The sequence below is a fragment of the Phalacrocorax carbo genome, chromosome 3 (assembly GCF_963921805.1).
Source record: "Phalacrocorax carbo chromosome 3, bPhaCar2.1, whole genome shotgun sequence".
Taxonomy (NCBI): Eukaryota; Metazoa; Chordata; class Aves; order Suliformes; family Phalacrocoracidae; genus Phalacrocorax; species Phalacrocorax carbo.
The window spans coordinates 88,689,641-88,706,757 of record NC_087515.1 but is presented as its reverse complement, the minus strand read 5'-3'; the positions used below and the strand labels follow the sequence as shown (position 1 = coordinate 88,706,757).

The 17,117-nt window shown below is 36.7% G+C and overlaps 1 protein-coding gene across 3 annotated transcripts in view; it reads right to left on the bottom strand.

Annotated features, from left to right (window-relative positions):
- Positions 1 to 17,117, bottom strand: part of RNGTT (RNA guanylyltransferase and 5'-phosphatase) — a 192,378-nt gene that overhangs the window by 141,424 nt on the left and 33,837 nt on the right. For all 3 annotated transcript variants that reach the window (XM_064447649.1, XM_064447647.1, XM_064447648.1), the window contains one exon: positions 165 to 300. In XM_064447649.1, the coding sequence (XP_064303719.1) occupies positions 165 to 300 (136 nt within the window). The remainder of the gene's footprint in view (positions 1 to 164; positions 301 to 17,117) is intronic.

The window sequence follows — 17,117 nt, the reverse complement described above, 5'->3', positions numbered from 1 at the left end:
AAATTACTTACGAAGTGCGATTCCCAGATTCAGCTACTGACTGAATCTATATTATTCCTGAAATCCCAGGATTCACTGATCCAGGTCTAAAATCTTGGTCCTGTTTCTGAATAAAAGCAAACAGCACTGAAATTGTTACAATAATTATACAGTATGCTCCTTACCCCATCCAGAAGAGTGTTTGCTAGATGTGTGCGAAGATCTTTACGAAATGGAAATTCCAGATTAGATACATGAAAAATCGAATTGTCTCTATCAATCATATAAACTTCATTCTTGCCATCAATCAGCATCATGTACCTGCAAAGGGAATGTTAAGATATTATACTTAAAGGTATACTCTCTAAATCTCTACTATTTTGATTTATATTAAGTGATAAAAAAAGCAGTCATGACAGTTGTTATAAAAAAGCATTTTAGAAGGCATTTTTTAGAGTTAAAAGTTTAAACCTATTGCTTCAGGAAAGCAGATAATTTAGGTCAATGGAATTATCACAAAGAAAATATTTCAAAGGTTAGACTGTATATATATTTTTTACATATATTTCTTCATCTAAATAAAAAAGAATGTTGCTGTGTCCAGATAGAATGATGCCTGAAAATCTATTAAAAATAACACAGGTTTTAATGCTGTAAGAAGTACCTGAGGGTAATTCAGTTAGATTCAGCTAAAAGATCTTTTACGACAGTTTTTCCTTTATTAAGTGGGCCAGAATTTTGGCTGGTATAAATCTGCAGTTTCATTCAGAAAAAAACACATTTCCTGTCTATCACTAGTTATCTAACACTGCAGTACTGGAAAGTCCCAGTCAACTATTGAGCAACTTTTCATTAAAACAGTGACAAATTTAGCCAAGGTATATTCCCCTCATACTACACGCAAAGAAAATGCCAAAGCTTACTACGCTAGCACCAGTAACTTACGAGCTTGGTTCAGCTGCAGAAATCTGAAATTTCTAAAAATGTCTTTATATTATGACAGTACTTGGGAAACCAAGTCATTAATTTAGACCTCTGTGCTAATCCCACAAAAGACTGCTCTACAGAGGCAATGTTTTGTATACAAGAAAAACAGTGAGCAAGTACAAAAAAAAAAAAAGGGGGGGGGGGGGAAGAGATAAAAAACACAAGAGACACTAAACAGCACGATAGCTGTAACATACCTGAGTTACCTTTCTAAAGTTTACTTTAGTATTCTTGTTGCAAAGATCAAAGGAGAGTTTCAGGAAGAGCAACAAGACAGCTGCATAGACAAAGATCTTCTCGAACTTGTGCAGCAGCCTAGGAGAGCACACCTACTGACTGCAGAAAATAAACTGAAGAAATTTCAGTGGAAACTAGTATCAAAGGCCAGCTGCAACAAGTCAACATCGTACAGAAGTTCTGCTGAGAAAAGCCAAAATCACAGAAACCCAAGAAAAGAAAATAGGACCACTACCAACTGTCAAGACAGTTCTGTGGTTCTAAATGTTCACAACATTTTATGTTCTTGAATAGCCTCTGATACAAACAGGGACAGGACACAAACCTTCCCAGAGCAACTAACCTGTCTGGATTGCAGTACTTTCTTTGACAGCCCAGAATATGGAAACAATTGATTAAAAATAAAAGATGACATGAGTTTCACCATCCACACCAGACTATTTTGAAAGAAAGCAAGCATATTTTGAAGACTCATTCAGCAAATAATTTTTCATACTTGTAAAAGTCGTCAAATATACTGGATATATGTTGAGGGGGAGGCACTTCTCATAATTCATCCATTTCTCCTTGAAAAGTCCTGGTTATGAGGAAATAATGAGCTATCAGCACTCTTTTCTAAAATTCACCATTGCTCTTACAAGTAATGCCTACAGGATCTCTGCTGTCAAAACAAAACAGCAAGCATCCTCCAGAAACACTGCAGGCAAATGGCCTACACAGGCAGCTGTCCTGTTGTCTGCACAGATCCTGCCTCTAGAAATCAGTAGATCCAACTACAGGAACACAGTACCACCCATGCAGCTTAAATAAATACTTTCTTTCTGTATTATGACTACAATCATAACTCACTACAGATCAGTTCAATTTGTGTTTCTCCATACACAAGATTAACATTTCAAGACATTACGTATCAGTTGGAAAAAAAACACACACAAAAAGAACACACACACAAACCACAAACAAACAAAAAATCCTGAGACATACATGAGCAGAAAACCTAAAGTCAGGCGCGGGGGAGGGAGCAGATTAAATCAATGCAACATTAGGAGAGCTGAAAGCTGCACATTAAATGCTTTATGGAAAAAATAATTCAATATACATTCAACTAGATAACTTGGCGCCAGTTCTTCAGAAGCAAGAATAATCTACAGACAACATTCATTTTTCAAACCATGTAGATTTATTCAAAATTAAAACTAATTATAAAGAACATGTTGTGTTTTTCTTAAAGAATCCATAGGGAGAGAAGAAGAGGTGTGTAAGTAACAGGAAAAAATATGTGCACTACTTTACTTTTTAATTTAATTTTAATTTTTTTAATAAGCTTAATTGGACATCTCTGCACTCCCATATTCATTGCTGGTTTAAGTACATGCTTTCATTTTAACTTGCCTCAATGACAAAATAGCATCAGAAGCAAGTTCTAATGCTTCAAGAGATCTAGCACTTAAATAAACCATACTTGCATCATCATTATAAATACGAGACAATAAGAGATCTTACAACTGCTTGTAGGGGGGAACTAAATCACAGTTAAAAACTTTGTTTTCAGCCACCCAAAACATCTAAAGGTCCAGATGACACCCAGAAGGTTTCATCAAAATCTATTAGTCTAACATCAAAAGTAAGAGTAGCACACCACCACTTTCTCCAGATCTCTCACTCAAAACAAGGTGTATGGAAATTAAAAGTCGGTAGCTGGATAGCCCACCAGTGGTGAGATTCCTTCTCTTTCAAACAACAGCGCTAACATTACATCTCTTCTCTCATTATTTCTTTCTCTTTGAAAATTTGTCACTGTGAGCTGTTTATACCATAAATTCAAAATGGCAGGACAATGGTATGTCTTACGACTGCATGCAAAAGATTTCCAATCAAAGGTCACCCAGAATCACAATTATATCCTACTTCAGAGAGCTACTGAGGAACAACGTGTGCTTACTTTGAAGACACACAAAAAAAAAAAACCACCCACAAAAAACAACCACCACCAAAAACAACCCAATTTGGTCTCAGGACAGTAAGTTACCTTAATGAAGACCCATTTGACATGGGTCTTATGATAATCCATTTGCCTAACTTAGAAGCTGAACCAGTTCTTTGCATGAGAAAGACATTAGACTGACACAGGTATATCTGTTTTGAAAGGTTTTTGCTTGTTCAGGTTTTTTTAAGCCTGAAAACACCTCCACCCCCAATTTAATAAACTATCGGAAAAAACCACTCTAAATGTGGTCCAAACAACAAAATTTGTCAAACTTCTTATTATCACCAACACAGAATAAATTTGGTCAAGGATGGACTGACAGCCAGAGGTGTTCTATGAGCAGCTGATAATTGAAAATGTGCAAGAAGCAAAAGAGAGGTGCAACCATGCCAAACTTTTGGTGAAACCGAATTTATTAATTAATGAGGGGTTTTGGTTGGGTGAGTTTGTTTAACTCAAAAAGCATAAGTTCATGTGTTTAACATCAGGCTTTAAGTTTTCTCCAGATGACACTTCAAGCTTTCTTGGAGATATCTTGTAAACTGCTGATCAGTACATTTCTGAATATTATCTGGATGTGCCCTGACTGGTTGTATTTGAATAAGCTAATTAAAGTATTAGCAGCTTAAGCACTTACCCCAGAACAGAGAGCATGCCTCTGGTCAACACTAGATAGGCAAAGAAAGAAGGACAATTTCTCAAATACATCCAGTTGGAACTAAAACAGCACATAGGAGCTTAACTGTCATGCATTGTATTGCATACTTTGAACACTACTTGCTACTACAGCTGTACTTTTATTACTAATTATCTCCATTGTGCGAGCACCCAAAAGCTCAAATTAGTAACCAGGCCCCATTGTATTAGATTGTGCACAAGTACACAAGATGACGTGGGTCCTGTATCAGATGGCTCAATCCAAATTTAAAACAAGTGAATAAAAGAGCGAGAGCAGAGCAGCAATAAGAGCAATAACAGAACTGCTCATTCACCTTTCATGTATAGGTATCAAAGTGGAGAATCGTGTTTCAGTGACAAACATCACCTCTCCAAACTGCCTATCCAGCCACTACAAGCCAGCCAGTTTCTGTTGCAGAGTTCTGACAAGCGAGTTAAAAAGGGGTTACTGTGTCCACACATATTAAACTCAGAAGCAGATAAAATATCTACAGTCATAGAAATGGTAAAATCTAAAGTTTCATTGGAAGCTACTTTTCATTCACTTCTGGTCCTGAGGCAAGGTCCATTATTAAATCTAATTGGACATTAGTATTAACACGATAATTCAGGAAATAGGATGAAAATTTCATTAGCAAAGAGTTACATCTCCTGGCATTAGACAAGCAGATCTCCAAATCACCTACCCAAGTATTAATAACTTTAATCTTTGAACTTTAGAAAAAGTCAACCACCAAGTATCATACTGGAAAGTTTTCTCTTCAGAAATCAATTATTTTTAGCATACCCAAATAAAGGCAACTGTTTCAAAGGCTCATTTGACTCCACATATACCCTAATTCATACAGTCCGTATCAGTTGGGCCCAAAATACATGCCATAAGAATAATTTTATTCAACTTCCACTTTTAGTTTGTTTTGTTGATGATGGTGAGGGTTTGGGGGGCTTTGTTTGGTTTTGGGGTTTAGATTTTTTGTTGTTTGTGGGCTTTTTGTTGATTTTTAAGGGGCTTGGTTTTTGTTGTTGGTTTTTGGTTGCGTTTGGTTTTTTGTTTTGGTTTGATTTTTTTAACACAATTCTGAAGCTGACTCGAGCTACATTGAAAACAGTAAGTTTAAAACTGAGGTTTCTCCTTTATTTTTCACCATTGGATTTGAAATTATATTTCAGGAAGATATTATTTAAGGCAAAATAAGGCAAATTACTTGGCCTCCATCAACCTACAGTCATTCAGATTCAGGAACAAGAACAGAACTGTCTCCCTCAAGCTCCAAATCCAATACTGCACCAACTAGAGCGTGCAGACTCTGTCCTCTCTCCCAGCTTATTAGGATTCACAAAACCAGCTTTGAAAATACTCCCCAACACAGTACCTCACATTCAGCATAGTGCTTGGCAAAACACAGTGAAATTGGTCTAGAAGTTCAAAGTTTTGCCATTGACTTGAATTTTATGATGTGCCCTACCTATGTTTAACTTATTTACCTCAGCTAAAATCCCAGCAACTATCCCAGCCATAAGGTTACATCTGTTAATTTTGTGCTTTATAGGAGTTTTAAAAGATTAAGTATAACAAAAAAAATACAGCACATCTTCCTTAAACTTTGAGACTGCTTCTGAGTTTGAGCTCAACACAAAATTAATTTTCTGAAAAATATCTACAAGTAGCAAATGGATTAGAAATATATTTTTTAAAGGAAGCTTAATAGTTCAGCCCCTATAGGAGCTGTCTTTACCCCACAGTATTTCTTTAGATGGGCTATATCAAAGAAGATTATTTCTATATGGTATCGTCATCATCGCTTTTTCTCCTTTTTAAATATCCTTGTGTCTGTATTATCACATTAAAGAATGCAAAATGTAAGAAATTCCATCATCAACTCTAAGCGCAAAATAAAAGGCAGCTCTCCATTCCCAGGGGAGTTCATTACACAGCCTAGAATTCATTCTTATGAAAGCACTGTCCTCCCACACAAATAAGCACTACCCAATTCAGAATAGCAATTAGCATCACTAATACATTCGCTGACGCAGAGGCAACAACAAAATCCTGTTGCAGATATAATTTTCAATTTCTTAATTTCCTTTTATAATTGGCAACACTTCAAAATCATGAGCACACTGCCACTCCATAGATCGATCACCTAGGACGAGGCCAAGCCACTTTAGCACTTTACTTCAGACCCTGCCACTCCCTCCTGGCAAGACAGCATCAACTTCTGGCCAGATGCATCAAACACTGTAGAAAGGGCCAGGAGAATGAAAATAAATTACTGCCCTCTATCCACCGACAGGAGGAGATCATTTGTCTGTGTCACTAATGTGCTGCAGTTCCACGTCCTGGCCTGAATCCAGACTGTGCTGGATCTAGAGTAACAGTTTAGATTAGACAAGTTTGAAGTTGGCCTGTGGCAGATGGAGCAATACACCCTAAAGTCCCAATAAATGGGGAAGGCTCAGCTTGCTTTCTTCTCTTATATTAATTGCTGCTGGCAATGGTCACTGCTTCAAACTATGTCTCCTGAAGGATGACAAAGCCTGGATACAGGGACACTAACACAGGAAGTTATGTGAAGACACATAATATTGTTTTCAGTGTGGAAACAAAATGAAAACAATGTCTTTTTAATCAGCACATGGACACCTCTGTCACAAATACCGTTTTCAAACTTGTACACGTTCTCATTTGCACAAGTACATCACATTTCAGCCAGCAAGAAACACTGCTACACATAGGCCACTGTGGAATTATGTATTTGACTTGATAATCCAAATGCTAAATAAATTTTTTTAAAACTACACATACAGGCCCTTGGAAGTTAGTCTGCTCTGAATATACCAACACTTTATATTTCTCTCGCATACGTCTAGGTTAAATTCTGCCATCAACAGTCTCCCCAGCATTTTAAACCAAAAAAACCCCTTACATTCTGACTGACAGTCATTTCCAATTAACAGCCTCCAGCTCCAATATTTCTTATTCATGACCTTGCATTTTCTACAACTAAATATCCTCCCAGTTTTATTATTCTGCTCCTCAGTGAATTCAGTGGCTTGCCTCCCTCTTTTCTTTGTCAGAACATACTTGGTTTCTGTTTCAAAATTCTTAATGACAATGTAAAATTAATATTCAGGATCTCCACTTGTGGCTTTCTATATATTTTCTTCCAAAACTATCCACTGCCATTTTCTTTCAAGCCATTCTTTACCTATCTTACAATTCTAGCAATTTTCATTAGCCTCAGACTCTATAATATATCAAAATTTTGGCAAAGTCCAGAAGCATGACATCTACCACTATTCCTGTATCAAAAAACCTATTTTCCCTTTACATGGTATACAAATTCCTACCAAAATAGTTGAACTCTGAAGAAATGCCATTCCTCATCTATACTGAACACTGCGTTCATCAGTCTTTCTGATTCCATTAACTACTTCCCTCAATTTATCCAAATCCGTCATTTTAGAAAGTAAGAACCTATATTATTGATCTATTTTTACCTCTCATTACAATCATAATGTTCTAAGTTTAAAGCAAAGCCTTTTCATCAAGGACCCAAATTTAGCTTCTACAAGCAAGAATTTTTATCTCAATATCAAACTACTGTGTTACTAGGCTGCTGTTTAGTAAGTAAGAACAAAAAAATCTTGACTGTATCTCTTATTATGTTCAGAAGCACCTGCATTTGTCACTGGCCAAAGTCTTCCACCAATACTCCACCCTCGAAAGAGGGTAGAATTCAGCTTCTGATTAAGTTTCATAGCTGTGTCTACTTAAGGTGAAATGAATAGTTCCCTGGACTTCAATAACTGTGCTGCCTGAACTCTTATTACATCAATGGAGAGGTAGACACTCAACTTACATTAGACGTTGAAGTGTGCTCATCGCAACAACTCCAATCAGGCTGGGTATCTGCAGCAGATTCAGCAGTAACCCAGAAGTCAACCCTAACAATCCTGCAGTGATTTTTTTTAAGAACCTCAGCTCCATAACGTTTTTTATCCTTCAGCTATTATGAGAACAAAAAGTTATCCCTCAAACTTTATTTTGCATCTTTCCTAAACAATGAATGTTTTCCAATACTCATGTTACAGTCAAGAAAGTTATCCTACCATATCTGCTACACCAATGTCTAATTTCATGAGAAATTAGAAGGTTCCCAATATCCAGCTTCTTGTTCTGAATCATTTGTTCAAGCTGCTGCTCCCCTGACTTGATGCTAGTATGGAAAAAAAAAATTATTATCTTACTGATCACTTCATACATCAGAATGAGAGGGCTATGCTTAATTTCGATATTCATAGAATCATTTAAGTTGGAAAAGACCTTTGAGATCACAGAATCACAGGCTGGAAGGGACCTCAGGGATCATCTAGTCCAACCTTTCTAGGAAGAGCACAGTCTAGACAAGATGACCCATCACTCTGTCCAGATGACTCTTGAAGGTGTCCAACGTAGCCGAGTCAACCACTTCCCTGGGGAGATTATTCCAATGGGTGACTGTCCTCATTGTGAAAAAATTTCCTCTTGTGTCCAATCGCAATCTCCCCAAGAGCAACTTGTGTCCATTCCCCCTTGTCCTCTCCATGTGACTCCATGTAAAAAGGGAGTCTCCATCTTCTTTGTAGCTACTCCTTAAGTACTGGTACCATCGAATCCAACCATAAACCTAGCACTGCCAAGCCCACTACTAAATCATGTCCCTAAGCACCACATCTAAGCATCTTTTAAATACCTCCACGTATTGATGAGTTGATATTTATCAATTCATCCTGCTTATCTGAGACCACAGAACTTTGTTTCCACAAAATTTGTGCATATATACACTTTGTACAAGTTACCACTGTAGGAAAACAGATACCCAATAGCTTATACAGGTATTCAGTCTCCATAATCTTTACTACTTGTCAGCCTCCTCCACTGTTGTCTCATTCAACATCAAGTTCTTTTCTCAGTCTTGCCTGCCACCACTCTCCTTTAAACACTGAATGCAAGTTTCCCTTTTCATTTCCTCCACTTGACAACACAAGGTCCAGACAAGATTTTTTTTTTTTTTTTTGTGACTGTTACAACACTAAAAATCATTAAAAGTGAGGCAGTGAATCTGCAGATGACAACATTTACTACAGAAATCTTCAGAACGCCCCAAACTACAGTAACGAACAATGCAAGTTTCAGTATCCAAGAGATAGCAAGACACAGACAGAAAGAGAGGTAAGACCATGCTTCCCTACCTTACAAAGGTCTAAACTAACTTCATCACCTGAGAAAGCTAATATAGCAGCTGCTTTTTAGAGGTCAGTGAGATCACAGAACTGCATCTGCAGTCAGAAAAATCCCCAGCAAAAAAATTAGCAGGTCACATAACTAATAGGATGGTGCATAATACAAAAATACTGTTGCATCATTATACCACTTATTGGTATCCCCTCATCTGGGATACTCTGTGCACCAGCATTAACAGGGAAGTCAGTTTTTTAATAAAAGAGAAAACAGTAATACTATGGAGCATGGAAAAGTGCATAAGAAGTATGGAAACTAGTATTGTTTCACCTAATAAAGCATAGTTTAGACTGAATTCAAACTTTAGTTTTTCCTGGTTTATAAATCAAGGATAAAGATCCCTTTAATTAATTTAACAGATGGCAAATTCAAAACCAATGTAAAACTACATTTTCTATCTAAAGTATTATTAGATTGTGAAACGCTGCAACAGAGCTGGTAAAACTAAGGATTTAGCAAGGTTAAAAAATACTATCCAGTTACAGTGTTTTTCTTGACTGCCTTCCACAGTTTTAATTAAGTTAGAGTGCTGTGGGGGTTTTGTTTCTTTATTTCTAAAAGGATATTAAAACTTATGGGTTAAATTTGAAGTTGTCTTGTTATCATTATTTGACCTACAACAAAGGGTAAATTAATCTACAACTACTATATATTGAAGAGTTCTTATAGTGCATTACTATGTATCTGGTCTAAAACAAAAGAAGTGTTGCTGACTAGACAAGAAAAGATGTGACCCCCTAACTGAATCCGTATACTAACAGATTTATTTTAAATACTACATTTTCTTCATTTCACCCAAATTTTAATGATGCTAAGTGGTCAAGTCCATATTAAAGTACATTTCTACATCCGAGGGAGGAACGCTATTGGAAAACAACTGTACTGTATAATGTTCTGATTACTTTCTTTAAAAGCTATAAGATTAATGGAATAAATTATACCTCAAACTTGACTGAACTACTGAATACTCTTATCTTTTTTTACTAGTAATATTATTACTTATTGCAGATATTAAGCTTCAAGCTTGCTTGAACTTGTTTGAATCCATCCCTCCTCCACAAATTTTAGGCTGAGTCTTAGAGATTTAGAGAAAAGCAATGGCTCAAAAAAAAAAAAAAGAGTAAAGCAGCATTTATTCAATGGTATAAGAAAGAAAAACAAATGACAAGTAGTTACATTCTTTCGTTCCCCAAGCAAGAGAACTGTAAGGCCTCTCAAGGAGGCCCATAACGTAGCAGTCAGGAAAAGAGCACCACAGCTTTGAAAAAGGAGGTTCCCCAGCCACAAGAGAGCACCACTGCCATTTGTGCTCACAGATTAGAAGATCAGCTCCAAGGGAAAGAGCTGCCCTAGATATTTGTATAGTTAAACTTCACAAACTGAATGTCATTCTTCCCTGAATAAGCTTAAGCCATTACACTTCATGGATGTGCCCGTAACCTCCCCAAGAGAACCAGCAGCACAGGACGAGCTGTTCCACTACTAAAAGAGGTCTGGGAGAACGGAAAATAAATAAACAAACCAGTAATCACTGATACTTGTCACTTGAACATCAGGTACACATGCAGGCATACCATTTATCTTCATCTAATTAGAACATTTTAGGACTACAGTTGAATAATCTAAGATTAGTATTCATAGCACAAGCTACGTAATAAGCATTTTAATGCATTAACTATTTATAAATAAACAAAAGAGCTTGCTTAGAAGACAATCTGTCCAAATATTCGAATAGTTATATATGAATAACCTGTTAAGTAGCACTTTTCAAAGAGCTCAGAATTGTGACCATAAAACTTCATGAGCTGTCACAAGGCTTCAGAACTGTGAAGCATCAAGCCTCCTACTTCACAAAATACACCTTCTGCACAGTATTACATCAGCAGTGCTCCTTAACCACTTAAGAAAGGGACACAAACCCAACAGCTTCCTTCTACCACTTCTTTTCAGAGTCTTGACACTGTTGTAGGAACATATAACCGAAAAACCACAACCTAGAGTAAGAATGCCTTCTTTGGCCATTCGAGTCAGTTTGGATCCAAACTGAGGATGACACATTCTGTCACATCTCTTTATTCATTCCTCTACATTGATTCAATGATTTCAAAAACAGACTTCAGGAAATGGAGAAAAAGCACAGTGATATGGATGCGCCTTAGTAATAAATAAATACATTATCTCCACCCCCAAGAAAAAAAGAAAAACAAAAAAACCCAAACCACTCCAAATGCAACGTTAAGGTAAAAACCAATTTCAGCCTAGCCCAATGGCTGTGAAACTAACAGATCTGGTCTATAATATACATCTCTGCTTTACATAATACTGCCTTGTGGGAACTTCTTAGGAGTAACAATATTTATACCCAATCTTTCCAGAGACAAGTCTAACATCTTAAGACATTCTGTACTGCCTTGTTTGACCTAGTGTCTCTCAACCAAGACAGACCTCTCCTGGTGCATAATCACTATAGTTGAACAGAACCAATGAGTTGTCTGGTGATGCCCGTGACTCTGGCTACTAAAATCTGATGATCCCTTTTCTGCTGTCAAAGTCAGTCTGCTAACCAAAATCCTAGGCATGCTCTCACTCCCTGTACAACAGGTAAAAGAGGAGAAAAGGACAACATGTCCTCTGACAACATGTCAACAGGTGGAGATGATGAAGCCATCTTGTGCTGGAGCTTCTTTACCCTGAGCTGTAATGCCTTTACCTTGAGATAGGGGACACACTAAATAGGCTGAAAGTGCCCTTTACCTTACCTCAACTTATCAAAGTTTTATTTTTGCACTCTTAGATAAAAACTCAAGTAAGCATACAATATTTGCAGGTTCTAATGCTATGGGAAACAGGCTGATACCAGCCTTGTAAACCTGTTTATTGCCCAGCACCACTATAAGAGATAATTATTAAGATGTAGAATGAGCAAAGACTCACATCTCAGCTACTAAACCCGCAACTTTCTAGTCTCAAAACACATCAATCCTCCCTTCCCACCCCATTTTCCCTTCCCCTCCTACCTAAACACACAAAATAAAACCATTAATTAGGCATCTGCTTTTTCAGAAAATTAAGAGGAATGATATTTAGAGTGCTTAACATCTATGAATTGCTCTTTTCAGCAATCACTAGACAGGCAGTTTATACATTATAATCCAGAATCATATGTGACCTTTATATACTTTTGCAGAAGCTTGACATTATGTTATCATTACACACTGAAAAGCTAAACTGCAGGTTCCTAACAACTGATTAGTACTGTAGCCTATAAAAGCTATTTATAGCTTTTAACCTTGACTGGAGAGGGGAAAAAAAAAAAGCTTTATTACAACCACTTCAAATAACTTTCACAACTTCAACTTCCAGCCAAAATATACACTAGCTCCAATTAAGTATATTATTCAAAATAAAGTCAGTGAAATAAATCCCATACGGATTCCAGGCCCATCCTAAACCAAGGTTCTTCCAGCTGTAGAACCACAGCACTAGTTTAAAACTGAGCAAGCTTGTTTTCTCTTCAAGAGCTAGTTAAAATCATTATAAAGAAGGACCACAAGGGACCATGTAAACAAAAACTGCATTTCCCTTCCAAAGACCTAAAAACCGTAGCATGAAAGAGAACAGTGCAGAGTTAGCAATAGGGGAACAGCAACAGTCACTTTACCCTTTTAACTAAGGTTTTTGTTCCAAGTCCTCTCTTTAAATACCATCCCATTTTGACAGTTTCATGGGAATAACAGAAAAACCTTCACAACTACCACTTCGAGATACTCAATGAAAATAATAACAAATGTCTGAAGAGTAGCTGTCCTACACACATGAATTATGTATAATTAGCACTCAACAGTTGAGGCTTTGCCCATTGCTGGTAGTTACATAAGCACGTGATTTGAATAAAGCTCATTTAACTTGGAATCAAACCACTTGAATTAAGTCCAGTTGTTCACAAAACCTGTCACTCCTATGAAAAAAATCCATTTGGTCCTGAGAAGTCTGTTCAGTACAATGTCCAAATCCCTGACTATTTCTGTCCTTTAAAATTTCAGACCACAGAAACATACCCGAACCACAGAGGAAGGGATACACAGCATTACCAACCAATGGTGCAAAACTGATAAATATTTAAGTCTATTTCTTAAGATAAGTGGGGAGAGGAGGAAGGGAAAGGAAAGGAAGGTATGGTTTAGAAGTGCCCAGATGATTCTTTTGTGGGTTCTTCACCCCATCCTATGATTATGAGGCAAATGCTCCTTCCTGACCCCAAGACCATAGAAAGGTATAACCCTAAACATGACCAGACACTCAAAACACAATATATAATAATTCACTTATTCACTAGCTATCTATGTCAGAAAGTAAGATGCCCAGAAATGGGGTATTCATACCTTGAGAAAAGCTCTTTTCTCACAAATGCTTTCCAGTGATTAATGGCCCTAAACTTTCTTGTTAGCACCATTTCCAAAGCCATATGTCAAATCTCAACATCCTGCATTTTTGTCCCCCTACTCTAAATTGGGCAAGAACCCGCTTCAGGGGGTTACAGTTGCATAAACCTCCACTTCAGGCATTTTCCACTGCTGGGCATAAAATTCCACATCCATAAGAATCTGGTCATGTCATTTGTACCAATCTGAAAAGTAATCTATGGCTTCTTTCTGATTCCCAAAGTCTCCTTCAAGTTCAACTCCACATTAATTTCTTTGCTCCCAGGAGACAATCTTTCCATTCGCTAGAACTGCTTTCACAAGCCCGTCTCTTGTTCTTAATAATGAGTTCTCAAGTGCAGAGATTTGTTTTTTAATTGGATTAGTACTGCTCTCCAATCTTCTCTGTCCTCCTTCGTTCTTGTTATTATCCCAACTTTCTCTCTAACCTCCTCTTCACTCTCAGGGATAATAGTTTTTCCATGAACCCATTTAACTGTCTCTTCTTTAATCCTTTGCAGACAGGCTACCATTTTTCTTCCTTGCCACCTAATTTTGGGCTAGTTTCTTTTACGTCTTCATTTCTAAAACAAACAAAAAATCTGTTTCTCAGTTTTCTCCATTATTTTAGAACTGTTTTTTAGCGATGATCACCTTCCACAAGTTACTCTTGTCACAAATACAAAAAGTTGTCCAAAAGTCATAAGGAATCTGCAGTTTCTCAGTTATGCACCTAAGCTTCATCTCTTCACGTAAAGGATCAAAGAATAGGGATAGAAAAAAAAGTATTTAGCTATGCAAGTTCACAGAAAAACTTTTACCTTGTCTTCATTACATTTTAACAAAATGCATGAAAAGTTATCTTAAAGCACACCCAGCAGACCTCCTTCAATTCACAGAGTCACAAGTATGTTTCTGAAGAGGCTGCAACTGCCAATAATTCTAGTGTTCTTAACAATAATATAAATTTTCTTCAATTTGTACAAAAAGCTAAACCAAAGAAACATAGGAAGCTATCACAAGTTTGCTAATATAGTAACTTACATGCTTTGGATAAATCTAAATTATTTAATAAACACAATCCAAAAGTTTGGTCACCAGTTTTATTGCACAGTTAAGTGCAGCTTTACTAGTTTTATTCTGTATTGTGATACCAACAAAGTAAGAATTATTTAGGCAACAGGCCTTTTTTCTAAAATGTAACTTGCTAATCATGCAAATAAATAACTTCAGAGATGTTCCTAACTATTTTGTTACAAACACCTTTTAGACAATTAGCAGCAATTCTCAAAGAGCTGCTTTACATTCTGTATCTACTTGTTTGCATTTAGATATCTGCAAGCCATCAAATTTGCATGAATATTTTTCAAATATAATAGCCTTTGGCAAGAACTACCTGTCCTGCATTTTTTTAAATAGCTGCCTTCCCATAATTGAACAGCCCTAGTATTACGATCATATTTATTTTTTTTTTACTAAAACTGCATGTGTACAGATGTGAAAAACAAAAAGGTACTCATACAAATGTAGGAAAATAACTTACGCCACTTAATAGCTTGCATTTAGTTCAGGTCACATTTCACCATTATAAAACCTAGTCCTGTTTGACTGTATTAATTTGAATTATTCCACAGACATTTTAAAAGCTTTTTATTATTCTTAAATGGTAACAGCCTTTTTTCAAAACTGGTGTCTCATTACTTTACTAACCCTACTCCTGTCTGAACATTCAGCTCGGCTCATTAGAACAAACATCTGCTACAAACAGTATTAATGAGATATGTATCAAGGGATATAGCAAGCCGCTAACCACCTGGGTTAATCACTTTACAGTACAAAGTTGATAATACAGAGTCATACAGTATGCCTTGAACATACTGTTACAATTATGTTATTCAGATAGCAGCTACTATTTCAGAAACACAGCACTACAAAATTGGATGCATTTATAAAGCCGTACATACCTTGTAGCTACTGTTAACATACAACGTATATTTCATCTCAGCAAAGCCAAAAGGCATGATTTTAGTAGTGGGAAATTTGCCCTTCGGATTTCTGTGCCGTATGAATAGATTAGCATTAAAATTATTTTTAAGACACCAGAGGTTTGGCAACTGTTCAAGAAATACCCAGTGTCGAATTTATACCAAACCAGTCAGAACAGCTGCAGACTTATGTGACTTTTTTTAAATAATAATTTAAAGCAATATGATTTTAGGTGTTTTCCCCCCCAAAACAGAGTGAGTCACATATAATATTTACATACACGCAAGTAGCTGGCCCAAAGGAAATATTTTCCCAAAGAGAACCAATGCTAAGTGACCTTCAAATGTCTTTTAATTTCAAGTTCATTTGTCTACACCTGAGACACAAATGTACACATCTTTACACATAGGCATTTATAAACAGGAAGGGGAAGTACTTGTTCACATTGCATTTCTCGTTGGAGCAAACATACTGTAGAAGGAAAGCTGGAGCGAGAACAAGGAGGTGTGCCTTGCCGATGCCCATGGAACAAGGGCTCTGGAAACCAGGCACTGAACAAGAAAGACCACAGAGTAGACACAAACTCTGCGAATCAGGACAGACTAAGCAAGGGTAAGGCAAAAGATTTTGAACTCGGGGCTCCAAGAGAATGGAGGAGGATGAGTTTTGACCCCAACCACACTCAGAACCCACACATTTACAAAAATGTATAAGATACTACTCCAGTGAACTTCCCAAAATGTTTCATAGAATCACTGTCAAATAATTTAACTTGTCAATTTCACATTATTTTGTCAATGCAAGATGATAAATAATGCTCTTCCATTTAGGGAAATACTTTTTGTTTTAAATTATGGGTAGAGAAATATAACAACACTAAGAAAGCAAGAAAACATGTACTATTCTACCACTGAAAAAAACAAACAAAGGAAAAAAACAAAATACCACCAACAGCACAGCTCTTAAACCAGAAGTGTGAAAGTTTAGCTCCAGCTGAAATCTAGGAATAGCAAATGCCTTTGGAGAAAAGCAAAAGTCCTCAATGGAATTACTGACGCTGTATGTCCATTAAGACAATCTGCAGATAAAGGCTTCAGCCACGAAACCTCTAGAGAAAACTACTGCTGCAGGAATAAAATGCAGGCATTTAACAATGGCCAAGTTTAAGAAGTTTGGCTAAGTCGAGCAAATATTGCTATTAACTAACAGTGTTTTATTTAAGCAATAAAGTATTATATGAAGTTGTTAATCAGGCATCTGTTTTTCTCTAAGTCCAGTCAGGTCAATGAAACAGCAGTGCTTTTTTTAAGCAAAGAGAGAGAACAAAACAAGAACAAAGCTATGCAAGCCAAATAATATTGTAATAGGCAAAGCTTAGACTGCTGCATCTAAACCATGCTTAACAGAATAGCTTCAGAGATATTTGATCACAGGGGTTTCATCTCCAGACAAAGTAAGCAGGGGATCCATAAATGGATCTCCACTAACTGATGTCTTAATATTAAATTCAGGAAGGTCACGCCTGTCAACACAAGCATTCAGAATAATTAATGAATAT